Source organism: Diceros bicornis, chromosome 29 (assembly GCF_020826845.1).
Source record: "Diceros bicornis minor isolate mBicDic1 chromosome 29, mDicBic1.mat.cur, whole genome shotgun sequence".
NCBI classification, from domain to species: domain Eukaryota; kingdom Metazoa; phylum Chordata; class Mammalia; order Perissodactyla; family Rhinocerotidae; genus Diceros; species Diceros bicornis.
In genome coordinates, this window is record NC_080768.1 from 32,730,106 (window position 1) to 32,748,064 (window position 17,959).

At 37.7% G+C, this 17,959-nt stretch overlaps 1 protein-coding gene across 6 annotated transcripts in view; it reads left to right on the top strand.

Moving 5' to 3' along the window:
- The window catches only part of UNC5D (unc-5 netrin receptor D), a 520,162-nt gene that overhangs the window by 412,331 nt on the left and 89,872 nt on the right, over positions 1-17,959 (top strand). For 3 of the 6 annotated variants that reach the window (XM_058525190.1, XM_058525191.1, XM_058525195.1), the window contains exons 5-7: positions 3,856-4,036; positions 4,902-5,069; positions 6,852-7,016. In XM_058525190.1, coding sequence (XP_058381173.1) covers positions 3,856-4,036; positions 4,902-5,069; positions 6,852-7,016 — 514 coding nt within the window. The remainder of the gene's footprint in view (positions 1-3,855; positions 4,037-4,901; positions 5,070-6,851; positions 7,017-17,959) is intronic. The other 3 variants (XM_058525193.1, XM_058525194.1, XM_058525192.1) reach the window with 2 other exon arrangements.

Sequence of the window (17,959 nt, forward strand, 5' to 3'; positions counted from 1 at the left end):
AAATAAAAGATTTTTCTAAGCTAAAGTGATTTTTTTTCAGATGACTACATAGCTTTTCCTTGAATGTGCTGCAATAAACCACCAGAAAGAAAAGAACAGTTATCCCTAGTCTTCTCTTAAAACCTCTATAAACATACTGCATTTCCTTCCAATCATTTTTTAAGTATATATATGTTTGTAGTTTCTTTTTTTGTTTTACAAATTTATGATAACACCAAACATACAATTTTGCATTTTGACTCTTTCATGTATTATGAGCATTTTCCATGTTTTCACTGTGTAGTTGAAATCATAACTTTTAGTGCCTATATAATATTAAATCATATTTTTGAATCATGATTTATTTAAACAAAGCTCTATTATTTGGCATATTTTTTTATTTTCCTTTCTTTCCTTTTATTTTGCTATTAAAAGTAATTTATTGATTTTAAATCTTGTTTGTAGTTCTAATACTTTCCTTTGGTATATTTCTGGGATCATAATTACAAGAACAAAAGGCATTACTATCTTTAAGACTATCAGATGGAGATAAGTATGAAGAAGAATATTAATGCAAGATGAGGGGAGTGAAGAGGGCTTGCTCTACTAGAAAAGATTGTCAGGCAAGACCTCTCTGAGGAGGTAATGTTTGATCCGAGACCTGAATGAAAAGTGAGACTGAGCCATGGGGATACCTGTGGGCAGAGGACTCTGCGGGTGTTAAGGCCCTGAGGTTGGAAACTTCTTTGAGCTTTCTAGGACAGGAAGGAGTCCAATAGGGCTGGAATAGAGTGAGCAGGGGTACTTGGAGAATCTGAGATGGAGAATTGATTGGAGGCCATATCAAGGACTTTGTTAGCGTTGGTAAGGATTTGCAATTTTGTTCTCAATGGGATTTGAGGCCATTGAAGGATTTCAAGCTAGAAAGTGACATGATCTGATCCTTTTGTAGAGAGTCAACTGTTGAAGCAAGAGTGGAAGCAGCAGACATCCTAGAAAGGAGATGATGGTAGAGCAGCAATAGCAGAAATGTCCCATGCTCTGCAAGTTCAGCAAAAACAAACCAACCACAAGGATAAAAACTCTATGTATATGTGTGTGTGTGTTTGTAATTTTAATCTTTGCTATTTTTGTAGGAAAAATTTCACTATATTGTTGTTTAAGTTTTTTATTAGTGATGCAGAATATTTATTCATTTGTTTAATTGCCATGTATTTCTTTTTTCTTTCAATGAAATGTATACTCATCTTTATGCCATATTACCTGGGATGGGATTTTATCATCAATTTATATGAGAGCTTGAGCAATTCAGATTATTATTCCTTAGATCATATTATTAACCTTTTATGTATCAAATTCATGGCAAATATTTTCTTAGTTTATTGGCCATTTAACTTTGTGTATGATTTATTTTTATGTGTTTAATTTGAAACCAAACCTCTACTTGGTGATTGTGGCTTTAATTTCCTCTTGGCCAAGACTGGTTCCAGAAAGCTTTCTTTGATTTTCAGGTGTTGGGGCTCCTTTGAGTTTCGTCTCCAGGGACACTGCCCCCAAGGCTTTTTCTGACTTTTACTGACTAGGAATAATTTACTTATGGACCAGAGCCAGATTTTACCGACTTTCTGACCAGCTGTTTAGGGGGAAGTATGGAAAAAGATGACTGAGGTGGGCCCGTGAAGGAACAGCTTTCTAGGTGCTACAAATAGCAAGAGTAGGAAATTAACAATCAGAAAATCAACAATTTACACTCTGTATTTCTGAACCAGGAGGAGTGAGGGGTGGAACAAAAGCTCTCCAGACCTACTTTTAGCAGACCAATTTGTTCTTTCCAGTAACATCGCAGTGATGGTGATTTTTTAAATCCAATCCTATTGGCTGTGCAGTAAGAGTTTCATCCCAGATATTGGTGACAGTGTTATTCCCAGCTCTTATTTTATTGTGGTGATGTGGATTTACTTGTTTATTTCCATCTTATCCATTAAATGTAAGATCCATGAAAGAAGAAACTATGACGATTTTATTTATCTCCTTTACCAAACTCTCAGGGCAACCTCTGACATTCAATAAATGTTTGAATATTTATCAAATGAATAAATGAATGACTGTGAAACATGAAATGCTAATGGGAATGGAGGACATTTTGCACAGACTAGTGGTCAGATGTGTTTTAAAATTGGTTCCACTGTCCTACTTTGTTAAACAGAGCAGTGCTTTTGGGCTCTGGGTCATTATTAGTCCCTCCACCTCCAGGCTGGGACATCATGATGCCCTCAGGGACTCCTGGGGTTGGTGGTCAGGCTCGCTTCTTTACTTCATGGCCCTGTACCACGTTGCTTTTCCAGCTCTTCTTGATGTTTTAAAGCAGCTCTCAGATCTCTTCTTTTGGCTATTTGGTATCATTTTATTTTCTAAAATTGGCCTCTTCTAGGGTAGATTTTGGATAGTGATGATTTTTGGTACTCCAAACTCTTATTAATGGGGTGGTACTTGGGATGTGTATTAAAGGATCATTATAGGTTTTCTTCTGATAAATCCCTTTTTTGTAGAAGCCAAAAATCCTTATTAAATCGAATTGTTATATAACAGATGCCACTTGTTTATTGGTGATAAATTAGAAGTCTTTAGATTTAAACGTGAAATGAAGCATCTTATTCTAAAACCAACTTTCAATTATCTGTGCTAATGGTTAGCAGGGTATGATGAAAAGTCCCCTGATGCATATGCTTCTGTGTGATGTCTCTTTGGTGTAGTTACTGCCGTTGCTTTCTGTGTTAAATTACAGTTTTGATATGTCTGTTAAATTTCTGTGTATAACGTATGCTGATAACTAGAGCTAAATGGTTATTGTCAAACAAGAGATGCATCTGGTGCTACCAAGATGGCACTAGAGAGTGCAGATGTTGTTTGGATGTGGATGCAGGGGACAAAATGAGGAAGGAAAGCAGTTAGCTCAGGGAAGACTGGCCTGCTTGATAAAATAGGGGAGGTAAGAGTGGTGCACCTCAACTGGGAAGGAGGATGGGCATCTAGGGAGCAGAAGTTTCCATCTGTGTCTTCCTCATGTGTCCAAGGAAAGAGAAGTTTGGAGCAAGGATAGGATTAGGGTGGAACTGGAAAGAGGAAAAGAGGCTCTCCAAGAGCAATCTAGAGAAAACAAATAAGAGATGGGACTAGCCTACACTCAGAGATGTGTGCAGTGAGCACCTCCAGAAGAGAGGCTGGGCCCTAAATTGTTGGGTGCCCAACCCAGCCTAAATGTCTGTTGAATTATTGAAAGAGTAACATAAGTGATCACAAAAGAAAAGTATCCCCCAAACTAGGGAAATTTAATTTAAGTGCATATGATTGCCCAAATCTGTATTACATTGGCTTTTATACATTATCAGTCCTCTATTAAAATTTGTTTAAATGCAAACATATTGACTTGAAACCTTGTCTGACGACATAATTTCTCAGCACAGAATGCAAGTTGTATATATGTGTCAATTTTCTGAGCTCCATTTTGGACTAATTATTGAAACATTGTCATGATCCACAGAGTTGTAATAAAATGAAATATAATGAAATGACCTAATTACAGTCACCTCTTTTCTCTCTTCCACTGCATTTTTAGAAAATGGGTCAAAGTCAATAGGATATTTATGTTCTTTTCCTGCCTTCAGTTTATTAACTTAGTATTCATTTCCTGAACATACCAAATTTACTAAATAAAAGGGATGGGAAATAGAATAATGATTAAAAATTCACTGCTGTTGCTCTATATGTTGGGTACATCTCTCTCCCACACGCCAGAACTTCTTGCCTTCCAATTCCAGAAAAAAGTTGTTATTTTTTTCAGTGGCTTGCAAGGTAAACATTCCTTTCTTCTTATAGGTGGAATGGCTGAAAAATGAGGAGCCTATTGACTCTGAACAAGATGAGAACATTGACACCAGGGCTGACCACAACCTCATTATCAGGCAGGCCCGACTTTCAGACTCAGGGAATTATACCTGCATGGCAGCCAACATCGTGGCCAAGAGGAGGAGCCTGTCAGCCACAGTGGTGGTTTATGGTAAGATCAGCCCAAAGGCCAGGAATGGATAGGGAGGATGGAAAGCAGAGAAGTAGAGGGATGTGTATTTTATTAAAACTTGCAATGTTTAGAACTTGAAAGGACGTTAGGGGTCATCCAATACAGCGCTCTCTCCTGCCTCTCCTATTTGGAAGGTGAGAATACATCCCTATTGCTCAAAACGTGTCTGCTCTTACATCCAATATTGGACTTCGTGAGATAGTCAGTGACATTTACAATCTCTCTCTTTTCAAAATAATTTTAAAAATTGTTTGTTTTCTTCCATTGTGTTTATATTTGAAAAGAATTGAGGTGGGCAACATGTGCTTCCCACCCTTCCCAAACCTGATATGCACCCCTATTCTCCCCAGTCCTGCTGTCAGCAGTTCCTCTCCTGGCATATGAAATCCACCAAAAACAAACATTGATATTTGCTAAATATCTCGGGTATTTCATAAAAGAAATTCCCAGTTGTTTAAGTAAAGGCATTCTCTTCCATAATAGAAGAGCCCTGGGATTTATTTTTGAAGCACTTAAAGTAATAGATATTCAAATGCTGATATTTTCTTCTTATACTCTGGACTTTCAAGTGCTTTAGAGCTATGTTGATGAGTTCTTCCTATTTTTCATAATTTCTCTGCAAAGAAAATTCTCTGTGTCCCTCCTATATCAGATGAGTAGACTGAGGCACAGAGATGAGGGAAGCCCCACTGTTGCCTGAAGATGGAGAGCCAGTGGGCGTCCACATGGTCTCTTGGTCCCGGAATGCCCAACTCACAACACCTGGCACAGTGGCTTGCACATAGTAGGCAATCAGTAAAAACCTCTCTCCTTTTTTTCTCCCCTCCCCATTTTTCTCTCTCAGTGAATGGAGGCTGGTCTTCCTGGACAGAGTGGTCAGCCTGCAATGTTCGCTGTGGTAGAGGATGGCAGAAACGTTCCCGGACCTGCACCAACCCAGCTCCTCTCAATGGTGGGGCCTTTTGTGAGGGCATGTCAGTGCAGAAAATAACCTGCACTTCTCTTTGTCCTGGTGAGATATATGTAGATCCCCTTTTCCCTTCTGATCCACCAACACTATTATGCTGGTGTGAAGCATTCAATATAACTTTCCTTCCCAAAGTTACCCTCTCCCAAGTTCTTAGAATGGAGCCTTTGTCCAAAGTGCTAATGTGGAAATCATTGGAATAGCAAGAACATGGGTGAAATACCTCTGTTTAGGGGCATATCTTTTTTAAATACTCAATGACCTTGGACACTCATCATCAATAAGCCAAATGCTTTGAAGTATTTTTATATTACCAGTGTTTGGTTGGGCTAAGCCATCCCCTTCTCTCCTTGGGTTCTCCCATGTTGTGGCATTCATCTTTATAATAGCTAGCAGAGACTGAGTTGTCTGTGAGCACAAAACAGGTACCAAAAATTTGACCCTTTGTCATCAGTTACCAATCAACTGACCTTGTCAGGTTTAGCTTTGTATTTATCTACAATGCAATTGGCAGAGATTGTACAGTATCACAGAAGTTTATATTTTACATTTGGTCTATGCTTGCCTTCCTTTCTGAGTAGAGAGACTTCAGTTATCAAATATGGCGTTTATAAGTTCTTTTGTCCATCTCTTAGTGGCTCTAACCCAATTTATACAATGAGAAATAGATGAGATGGACGATGACTTTCTTTATGGAAAGCATATCCTCCCACTGAGAAATAAATTGATCCTGGGTCTCATATGCATCATAAAACATTAACTCTGAGGACACTGGACTAGAGCCTCATGTCTTTAAAATTTAAAATCTAGTTCCACTGAAAGCTAAGGTGAGACTCTCACCAGCAGCATATTCTCAGAGTTTCATTTTGAACTTGTATTAAGTAAACATTTATTGAGTGCTTACTATGTGCCGGGTACTGTGCAAGATACTTTTACACATGTAATGTCATTGAACTCTGTGTTGTGAGTTTTATTATCCCCAGTTGACAGAAATGGTAAAGTGAGTCTAAATGATTTGCCCACGGTTGCTCAGCTAATAAGTTGACAGAACCAAGACAAAGACTCACACATTTTGCTTCAAGTTCAGTACTTTTTATATGACTCTATTCTTGACTAATTGCTCTAGATTAAAAATTGCAGTATCTTAAATAACCCACATAAGCATGATTGGACTATTCCTAGGGGGTAATGGGACAGTTGCTTCAAACAGCTGCCATAATCTCTAGAGTTGATTTTTAGTGGAATTAATTCAGTTTATTCATTTCTACATACAGCAGCAATCCATGACCCAAGAAATTCTATTTACATAAATCCTGGTATCTTGGGGTTTGACTGACCTGTTTTAGTTTAATACTATCAATATATATCAGTTTAGGTTTATATTGTTTAGGGGCTTTTAGGGCTTAAAGATAGTTCATTCTACTTTCTGTTCTATACTGTCAACCCATAGGAAGTGGTGATTACTAGTGGTTAGTTAATAAACTGCACATAGTTTATCTGTCCATCTAAGATGCACTTGGGCATGAAAGACTGGGAAAGAATGGATAATGACATTATTAACCAACCCAAGGGCACTTGTAATTCGAATGCTTGCTGAAATTCAGTAACTGGTCTCATTCTGAAATAGCAAGAGAATTACACCACTGCATTTGTTAGCCTATCTCTTTAGAAAAGAAACCATGGAGAGAAGATAAAAACAGATTATTTTGTTTTTGTTGTGGTGGTGATTTCTTTAAAATCCAGCTCTAAGAACAGCAGTCCTGGGGTGAGTCTCCAGACAACTGCCTGATTCATTCTAATGATGGTTCCTTTTATTTCCCTTTGAAGTGGACGGGAGCTGGGAAGTGTGGAGCGAGTGGTCAGTCTGTAGTCCGGAGTGTGAGCATTTGCGGATCCGGGAGTGCACGGCTCCGGCCCCAAGAAACGGGGGCAAGTTCTGTGAAGGTCTAAGCCAGGAATCCGAGAACTGCACGGATGGTCTCTGCATTCTAGGTAACAACTTCTGTTCAACATCTTCAATGTTTGTCCATGATATGAAAAGAAATGTCATGACCATGAATTTGCTGAAATAAGTTAGCAGAAAACAAAATCGCCTAGAGCAAAAAGAAAAGGTGTGAAAAGTGTTGAAAAGTAGAAAAATTTTTAGTAGAGATGGGGTGATTTTAAATATTTTATCACTGTAAGTTTCTTATATGTGTGTACTTATTATTAATCTAACCAGGTAAGATTTTAAGAGGAATGATTTAAGAAAATGTTTTAGACTTTTTAGCTTAGCAGTTCTTTTCTTTTAGTAGCCACCATTCTTAAGTTTGGTGAAATTCTGACACTGATCACCATATGCTTATATCTCACCCAAGAATTTTACAGCACTATAAAGCATTTAATAATCTTCAAAGATCATGGTTTTGTGTGGCAGAGGACATGAGTTGTGACTGTTATCTTACAAATGAGGGGAAAAAATATGCCACCTGAGGAAGTGGGTGGCTTTGGATCAAATCGGTCTGGCAGAGCAGGAAATAGAATGTTCATTTTAAAACTTCCAAGCCTTAGCTTCATTCCTAAGATTACACTACTACCATTCCCAAGTGACTATCTGTCTGGGTAAGAACGTATGAGAGAATCAAACAGAGTTACATAGAGACAGGTTTTAGTTTAGTGCTATCCCTCACTAGCTTTGTGACTCTGGACAAGTCACTTAACTGCTTAACTCCTCTGACTGTAAGTACCAAAAATGGCACCTATTTTTGGATATTGTCAAGGCTCAATGATAAAAGAATATATTTGAATATTTCATGGCACAGAGTAGGTGCTCAATAAATATTAATCTCTTCTCCATTTGCCCATTCAGTGAGCCAAGAAGTATTGATTTTACTAAGGTCCTTAAAAAACAGGAGATTCAAGGCAGACTTATTCTCTAGAATTGGGTTGCCTTCTTGGGAAATATCCAGCCAAAAGTAATGTGGCTCAATAGTTTGTCATCTTTTCAGGAGTATGTGTCACTTTTTATTTGGGAAAAGGACAGTATGAAGGAAATATCTAATTTGGATTTATTTTTCTGTATCAATATGACCGAGTATCCTTGAAAGCAAGCATATTCAAACATGCTAACTGTTGTATTTTCAAAATGAATCTGTATGGTTAATACATTGGTGAAAATGGTTAATACATTGAAACAAGCACTTACTAAAACCCCATAGTGCCTTGACTTGCTCAGTACAAGTGCTAAGTGACCTGCATGTGTCAGATACAATACAACGGACTGTGATAGAAGTCAACCTAGCCACCAATCTCAGTGATGGCAGGGCCGTGCTCTTTAATAAATACATCCCAGCCATTTGCCTTGCTCAAAATGCCTACCCCCTTCCAAAATGTAAGAAAACTGAACACAAAACTCAGTAGCAAGAGGTTAAGGAAATGTGTTTGCGACCACACTTGACTACCACCAGATTTTTCTGAAATACACCTTGAGGTGTGACTATTTTTTAAACATGTAGCCATATTTTTTTTTTTTAATTGATACAGTTAGGACTGTAAATCTCATATGTCTTCTAAGGAGCCATTGACAATATAACTCTTTGGCTACTGGTTGAATTTTCTATAATCATAGTAATAACCTTTCCCATCAACCACCGATTGGACTTGCACTTGGGGAAAAATCTATGGATTTCAGACTTCAACCTTAGTTGACTAAGACTTAGTCTTAGAGTTACTGACTGAAGACAGACAATAATTAGCTCGTAATGTAAGAAAAAATTGTTATTAAATATGTGAATGTTGTTTATTTGCACTTGTATTGTAATAGGTAGTCATTTGTCATTTGAGTAAGAGTTCTGTTTAGGGCTGAGAGGAACTACCAGCACTGAGAGTATACTGGCAAGCCTAGATCCCAACTCTAAAATCTGAGATGTGTGTTCATCAGGGTTCTCCAGAGAAACAGAACCAATAGGATATAAGATATATATGCACATATACACACACAGATAGATAGATATGTAAAAAAAATTGTTATAAAGAATTGGCTCATGTTATTATGGAGGCTGACAAGTCCAAAATCTGCTGATGTCCCAGTTCAAAGACTATCAGTCAGGAGAATTCTCTCTTACTTATGGAGGATCAGGCCTTCAACTGATTGGATGAGGCCCACCCACGTTATGGAAGACAATCTGCTTTTCTGAGTCTGCCGATTTAACTGTTGGTCTCATCTGAAAACATCCTCACAGCATAATGTTTGATCAAATATCTGGGCACCTGATGACCCAATCAAGATGACACATATAATGAACCATCTCAGATGCATATGTACTTGTAAAGTTCCAAAGCTTAGTTCTTTCCTTGGAGCCAGTCATGGCCATAGTTTAGGCAGTTGCTTTAAGCAATTCATTAGTTTCCTGAATGAACCCTTCCTATGGACATTGGCCATGTACAGTGTTAGTCACACATGTGTAGTTTAGTGGGTATTCTGTTTCTAGTTTCCTATACTGGAAATAGCTAGGAAGACAATGAGATTTGGAATATGTTTAGCATGGGTGGTAAGACCTCTGTTAAATCCCCTCATGAGTTTAAAATGTTATGTGAGCCTTTTCTTTCTATTCAATCTATTCATTCCTCTATTTCCTTTTCTATTTAAGCATAGTTTTTCTAGCATCCTTTGCCTCCGTAGAATGCATATTAATGTCTGTCAAACACAATCAGAGACTCTTGATGGCTACAGTGACTAAGCTTCTAAAGGGGAAAGAATGAAGCCATAGAAGGGAATGAGATTTATGTATATATCAGTGGGAAGGGGGTGTGTTTATAACAGCCCAACACCGGGATATATTCTGCCCTTTTAGATGGAGAGTGGGCTACGAATGTCAATGAAAATGAATAACATTTTACTATCTCTGCAGGAAGCAATGAACAGCAATCTAGTTAAATGATGCCAGCATCACTCTGTGCTTCTTGCTGGTACTCTGTCGGAGCACTCTTGGTGAAACTAGCTGTGCTCTCAGGATAGAGATCCAATAAAGGCTGGATTTGATTAAAATAACATTTGGCAACAGCTTTATGGAGCAGTAGCTTTGTGAAGGATCTAGGTCATGTTCCAATTTGGGAATTTCCTTCATCCTAATTTTTCCCCTTTATGTCAAACATGACCCTAAAGCAATTCCTCAATTCCCAACTTCTCTTAGAGGTTTAACAATGACATTGCTTGGCTCTTGGATGACCTACAATTCCTTGATTTTATTTAGCTTTCAACAAAGCATTTGGATTTCCTTTGTTGTCCCTGAGGGCTGCATGTCTCCTAGAGATGGAGCTGCCAGCTCTGAATGATCACTTTAATATTTGGGTGTGATTGTTGCTTGGTCACTTGTGACTGGAGCACAGAACCTTAGTGTTAAGCTATCACAGATGGCCACACCTCAATGCCCTCAACAAGAAAATAAATGCTCCAAGACTGGCAAGAAGTAAGATTAGGAAATTTTTGCCAATAGCAGTTAGCCCAAGGATCCAAATTGCAAGCATAAACTAAACAGCCAATGCCTTTATACTACAACATTTTTTTCCCAGAAAGATAATTGTGTGGTGTGATTATCAAGAAACAAGAGCTTATAGATCCATGCTTTCTGAGCTTAAATAGCAGAATCAGGTAGTTTTTTGACCATTGTCCTTTCTACTTGCTGAACTTAGCTTCCATGCTCTGGGGATCACAGCCAGAGGTAAACAACACACACATGCCTCATTGACAGGAACAGAAGGGTGAAATGGTGGGGTGTTTAGTTTGATCCTGAGGAATAAGAGAAGCCTGCTCCCTCTCCCTTTATTCCAGCAGCTATAAAACTCAGGGCTTTGGCTTGAAAAGGTTAAGTGGATCTGCTTCAGAGGGGGTTAGTGCCTAGATGTGTAGTGAGATGGAAGCCAGAGAAATGCCACAGCGGCCTGAAAGAGAGAGGAAATCTTGAAGGCTGAGCTACCTGATGGCTAATCCGTCCTTCTTGTCAAGATGTAAGATAGGTCAGTTCAGCATTGCCAGTTCAAAAACTGAACTATCAGTTAAATGGTGGTTTGTTTTCCTTTCTGATGGGTACATTGATAAGAAAAGTTTGAATTGCCACTTTGGAAATCACATCAAGGATAAAGACATCTGTACAATAGCAGCTTCAAATAAGCATCACCAAGTGACATCTAATAATCTAACCACATTGTCTTTTGAATGATCTACTTAAATGACCTAAAGGAAGGACCTGAAAAGGTGAGCCTGTAATCACATCAAAGTAAAGGTTGCTATGGTAAGCATTTTCTCTTAGACCATTCTAAGCTTCATTGTTATCCATTACAGTAATTACCTCGGTCCCCTCCCTGTATTTCCTAGGGCACTGAAGAAGAGAATTTTCACTCTGGAGTTAGCTGAGTGCATCTGAAACAACTCTTACTTTTTGCTAGTGGTTTACGGAATGCCTATTTTGTACAGTATACAGGATTATAAAGGATGGGTTTCCCTTTACTAAAACAAAACCCATCATTTCCTTTCTTTCGGCAGAGTCAGGAATCATACCTGACTCATTCTTAAACTTTTTTTTTGGACAAGTTCATATTTCGGAGCCAGCTGCACTGCACAATTGCTTAATTATAGCATAGTTAAACTATGTAGCAAAGACATAAAAATGGCATCAGCAAGAGAACATGCTAGCACAATGCATCCTTAAGTTGCCATGAAGTTTCCTACTGCTTGCTAATTCTCCCAAGTAGTTTTAATATTAAAGACCCATTTCCATTCTATTTATAGTACATAGGTGTTCCTTTTTACATATTTTTCCTAGAAATGCCCAATAGCTGCCTTTCTGCATAACAAACAATTGATTAATTCAGAGTTGCCTTCATGTGTACTGCATAGCAAATGTGGATATAATATTGCAGACCCACAGGAATAATAAGAATGTAGATTTGGACACATATGGTGTCATTAGCAGCTTAGCAACAATCTCTCCCCTATGCCCCAATAAACACTTTCCTGTTAGGGGACCCAATAAGAAGACCAGTGAGTAATGAGCTTTAACGAGACAGAGTGGAGTGGTTCACAACTAAAGTTTCCATTGTGCTTAATTAAAAAAGAAAATAAAGCAGAGATATCTCAATACTCATGTGTCTAGTGAAAGCATTTTTTTTTTTTTTGTTCTACAAGGCTAAAGCTATTATTTTTGCACCTTGTGATAAGAAGACTTGCAATCCAGTGCCATATCCAGAGTGGAATCGAGCATAAAGAGGATAAAGAATAAACCACATACAATAAATTACCATAAAATCTCTCCCCTTCGTTATCCACCCATTATAGGCTTTTCTACTTTTATGCCTTGTTAATAGAAAGATAATAATAAAAAGATAAAGACAACTGATTGCTTTTTGAACACAATCCCCCTTCCAAATGAGGATTGGCCTTCATCCATTGATCCACGATTGATGTGTATTTTGCAAGCCGATATAAATCTGTGGCCATTGTTATCAAGCAGCTCTGAAACACTTAAGGTGCCCTTTGTCAATCCAGGAGTTTTCCTTCTGTCACTATCTTCTCTTTATTTCCTCATAGACCTGTGTGACATGTGCATAGTCATGATAGAATAACCTAGGTAAGAACTTCTTTCTCAGCTAATAGAAGTCAAGGCAATTATTCTCCTGTCTGTTTCTTCCGGCTACTTTTTCTTATTCCTATTTCCTATTTCTATCTGCTTTTCTCCCCAACGTATCTCAATATATACTTTCACACTGTGCTTACATTCTTTTGTTGGAATTGGACAGGACGTGTATGTCGTGCTTCAGAAACATGATCTCTGGAAGATTGTTTCTCTCAGGGACATCTTGTTAACTTTGTTCATTTTATAAGAGGAATTGAAATAAAACACCACTGTAAAGAGGAAGGACTTTAAAATTAAATTTGGGCAGCTGGAGAGCAGGATACATTACCCCAGATCACATTACTTAGAGAGAGAATAAAAAGACAAAACTGAACAAAAACCCAAGAAAACTGAACAGACAAATAAGAACGGATCCCTGTGACAGTGTAAACTGGAGACAGAAAACCCATTAAGAAGCTTACAAACATTTCTTAAGAAAGTGGAATTTTAGACATAGAACCAGATAGTTGGTGGAAATTGCAAATCCATTACAAAGAAAAGAGATTTTGTAGATGACATCCCCTAGACGCACAAGGAAGGCATTAGCTTTGAACTGGGGATAGTTAGAAGGTACAGAAGTTGAGCTTCCATGAGGGCTGGGCCCAGGATGGGCCTGGGTTTATCTGGCATTCAGAGCAAAGACCAAATAGCCTTCCAAGGCCCTCTGTGATTCTGAGTTGAAACTGGTTATTCTCCTTTTGAAAGATTAGAAATGGACATGAACCTAGAAGTGGGAGAAATGAATGAGCTGAGCCAACAGGATTCAAACATTTATCCCATAGATAAAGAACAGGTTGAAGAAAGAATTAAGCCTCTGGGGTCAAATTGCTTGAGTTTGAATTTTGATTACAATACAATGAGCAAGTTTCTTAATTTCTCTGAGCCTAAATTTGTACATCTATAAAATAAAAGTTGTAATAGTGTCTGTTAGAAAGGGTTCTTTTTGAGGAGAAAATGAGATAATCCATGTAAAGCATTTAGCAGTAGGCATTCCATTTGTATAAATAATAACAATATTGTGTGTGTGTGTGTGTGTGTGTGTAAAAGAGATTCCTGTGGCAGAAAAGGTATGTTTTCCATGTTCTACAAAAATATAAACAGTATGATACTTTAGATTTTGTTAAAACATGTCCTAATATATCTGACTAATACAGTGTGCCTAATAGAATCTACTTTAAGAGATACAAATTGCATTCTTTATACAAACCAGTCCTCAGCAGTAATTTGAGACATACTGTCTCAAAGTTGTAGGAAAACAGAGTGTAGGAGGACCCTAGCAATTCATAAGGATTCCTACACTTCACATCAGACCAAAGTTTCAATAACCTTTCCCAAATCTTCTAAGTAGCTAAATGAACAGCCCTTGATTTTTCCCTTCTTCCTTTGCAGGTGGGATTTGGTCCTGAGGAAGAGACAGACTAGGTGATTGATGAGGTCCCAACCAGTTCTAAAATTCTATGATTGTAACCACTAATTAAAAATAACTCAAGCAGAAGGCCCAGGAGAGCAGCCTGGATGATCCGGAAGTGAAAAAATCAGTCCTCACAATACTGACAATAGGATATGTAGGTTTCCCTCAGGTTATGAAATACACGTGTTCTAACAACCTCATGAGAAAATAAATTTTTATAAAGCAAATCCTAATTTGTCAATACAAATTCAAAAATCCTTTCACATTGGGAAAAAAAAATCCAACATACACACTACTAGACTATACAGTAATCTACAGATCCGAGGATTACTTTTCTGTTGCCAATCATTCTGGAACGATGACATTTGTTACATGGCCAGTACTTCCCTTATTCCACATTCCCACATCCCAAAATTAGCAATTTTGCCGTATTTTTTCCAATATTGAATAGATTTGGCTGTCAGTAACTACTGATATCCAAAGTTCCCTCTAGCCAAATAGCTTCCAAAATTTAGGCTGTCTGTCATATAAAACAAACTATCTCCATGTTATTAATTCTGAGAATTCCAAATTCTACATTTGTGGTGTATTTAATCAGGATGCAACAGTACAAAAACCATGACTAAGAAATATTAGTCTGGACTAGAGAAAGATTTAATGTCTGAGATCATAGAGTGGTCCAGCTATAAAAGAAATGGCAAGAACCCAATCAGGGATGTGATTTAAAACTGAGTCATCTACTCCTGTAAAGAATTCAGTGGCCTCTGGGGTGTGCTGGGCAAAAGGAATTAATAGAGATAGAGGAAACCTCTCTGTTTTGATTCTACCTTTTCTCTTTAAATTACAAGTTAAATACACGTGTCTCTTCAAGATGATTGAGAAAGGTGATACATAAAATGAAGATGATATTAATATCCTCAATATACCTCATTAACCCCAGCCTTCCCCTTTCTCCAGAGAAGTGTCAGTATTATAAGAAGTAAAGACCTGGCCTTGTGTACATGTGTTTGGTAGAGGACAATGTCAGTGTTCAGTGGAATGGAAAATTGCCGTGATCATTTGGGAAGAGATCATGGGGTAGTGAAAAGGACCCTGAACTGAGTCAGGAGTCCTAGGTGTTAGTTCAGGTGCTGTGTTAACTAATGTGTGACTTTGAGCAAATCTTGCACAGTTCTGTACCTTGTGTCCGTATCTGTAAAACAAAGTGGCTGGGCAAGATCTCCAAGTTTCATCCCAGTACAAAAATGTGAAATCATTACAAGTTTATGTCTTAAGTGTAGCTTTCATATATGTGTGCTTATATGTATATTTCATATTTTATACATGTATACATATAAAATATGAAAAGAATACCACTGACGTGTCAGTGCTTCAGATAAGTTTTATAGACAGTTTTGAGGAGAAATTCTAATTCAATCACACCTAAAATTAACCGTTTGGATGATTATTATGCAGAGTGTGGGGGGATGACTTTTAGATATGAAACAAAGGTAACCCCATACCTTACCCCAACAAAGCAGTTTGCCAGCCTCACCTAGGAACTGAATCATCAAATCAGGCTTCTAGGATTCCACTCCAGTCCCGTCACTGAGAAACACAATGCCCTAGAAAGTTGTACAGACCATAGGAAATTTATGGACCCTGACTTTGTACTGCTTGTAATTGAAATTACATACAAGACTTAGCAGCACTCATTCATTCAGCAAATATTTATTGAGTACCTACTATATTCCATTCCATTTACTGTTCTAGGTAATGGGAATAGGTGGAAAACACAGATATATACTCTACACACAAGTAGCTTAGTCTGTAATGTGTTAGGTTAATATGTGGCTAGCATGAGGACTGGTGAAGCTTAAAAAATTTACAAGTCAAGGGTTCTCACAACACAATTTCTCTTTAAGCTTTTTTTTTTGTAAGATAGGACTGATAGCCTGTGTATATCACTTGCTAAGTCTTTTCTTGGCAACTGATAAATAGTCATTTTAACAACCATTATCCCCATCCGTTCCGTACTCAGACCTCCCTATGATCCAACGACTAAAGGAACATAGTAGGAAGCCTGGACATAGCAGGAAGCCATATGTCAGGGCTGGCACTTACACTGAAGGATGTTTTTAAATAATTTTTAAATAATTTGGATATCACTCCTGCCTTAAGGCAAGGAAAGTAATCATCATGACATTAACCGATAGGTTATTCCCTTAAGCTTGAATTATAGACGCTGAACATTTTTATTCAGTTTTGAATGTGTGTGTATATGTGTATTTTTATTGTGGATGGAAGGGAAGGAATCAAAGCAAAATAATTCATAGGATAGAAAAAAGATTTTAATATGCATCTTCCCTTGGAGCAGAGTTGGAAACATTACATTTTATCACTTTGAGACCAATTTCTGATAGAAAGTCTTTGTAGACACGTGCTTAAAAGTGTTTGCAGTGACCCAAGAGCATTTTTACTCTGTTTATCCATGACAAAAACAAACTAACATAGAAAAACTCAGAGGGAATGGATAGAAATTCATAAGGAAGATAATATAAAATCTAGAAATTTAAATGATTTAGCTCCAAAATGAAATATACAAATGATACTTGTGAGCATGGTCATTATGGACATTTATTTGCCTGAGTTTAGGAAATACAAAAGACATTCCTATGAAGAGACCTAAAATTTAAAAGAAGAAATGAAGAAGGTTACCTCTCCTAATGCACGCTAACCATGTGCTTTGGCTGAGGGGCAATTCTGGAAGGTCGTTGGCATCAGCAGTGACATCATTAACCATCTCTTGTGGTACCTGACTTCCCCTAATTAACATGATGGGATCTTGAACAATTCTTACATGGAAGATGTCGACAGAGCTGTTTTTAATTTACTGATGCGCGTGTCAAACCTTATGAGGTTTTATTCAGGTGGGTGTTTTTGCCATTCAATCCTGAAATTTCTCTAATTACCCAGATATCTCTGGGGAGATCAGTAATTTCTCTAACAGACAATACTAACTGGAAAATCCTGGGAGGAATCTTCTTATTTTCTGTACTTTCCCTCCATGGATGTGCTCAGAGTGCATTTTACAGGGGCATTAGATCTTGTGATAATCTGTACAAGCTGGGAAGTGGTGGGGGTGGGAGGAGGGAGTGAGGAAGCAAGAACTGAACTAACCCAGAAATGTGCGCAGTAAATGTGGTCTCTGAAGAGTAATTTCTGTGCAGGATCTTTTAAAAATGAACCAGAAAGTAAAATACAATGAGAAAATTAAAAACTAAAACGAGTGAAAACTAGAGATGGGCTATGTTTTATGCTCTTTCCATTTTTCTATGTTTTTGATTATTGGAAGAGTTTTAGGGTATATACAAGAGCTGGTTTTTGTGTTTCTGCGTGTTCTACTGCCTCAGTGAAGTTTCAACACCCAGAGGAGAAGAGAATAGAATCCCCACTTGTCATATGTCTGCCTGACATACACAATCGCAATGGTGTTGCCAATGCAAAGCAGGCCTCGTGTTTATCTAATTATCTGCCAGAGCTGATACAAGGTAGATCTGCCAGGTCCTGGGATTTCCTGCAGCCTTGGATAGCATTAAGAGAGCATAACACTGGTTCTTAATTATTTCCAGTGATAGGAGTGAGGGAAAGTATGAATAAATGAAAGACATCAATAATCAATAACTTCAATTTCTTTTCTACCAATCAGTAAATAATCAAGAAAATAGCTTTTGACTTCATCTTCCTCACTATTTTTCTTGCTGTGATTGGTTACAGTACCAATTATTTGTAAGCTAATCATTTAAATATGATTTACATGTTAGGGACCCATAACTGACAGTGATGACAAAAGTATAAAATAAATCAGATAAGCACTTACGAAGTAATCCAGTTTT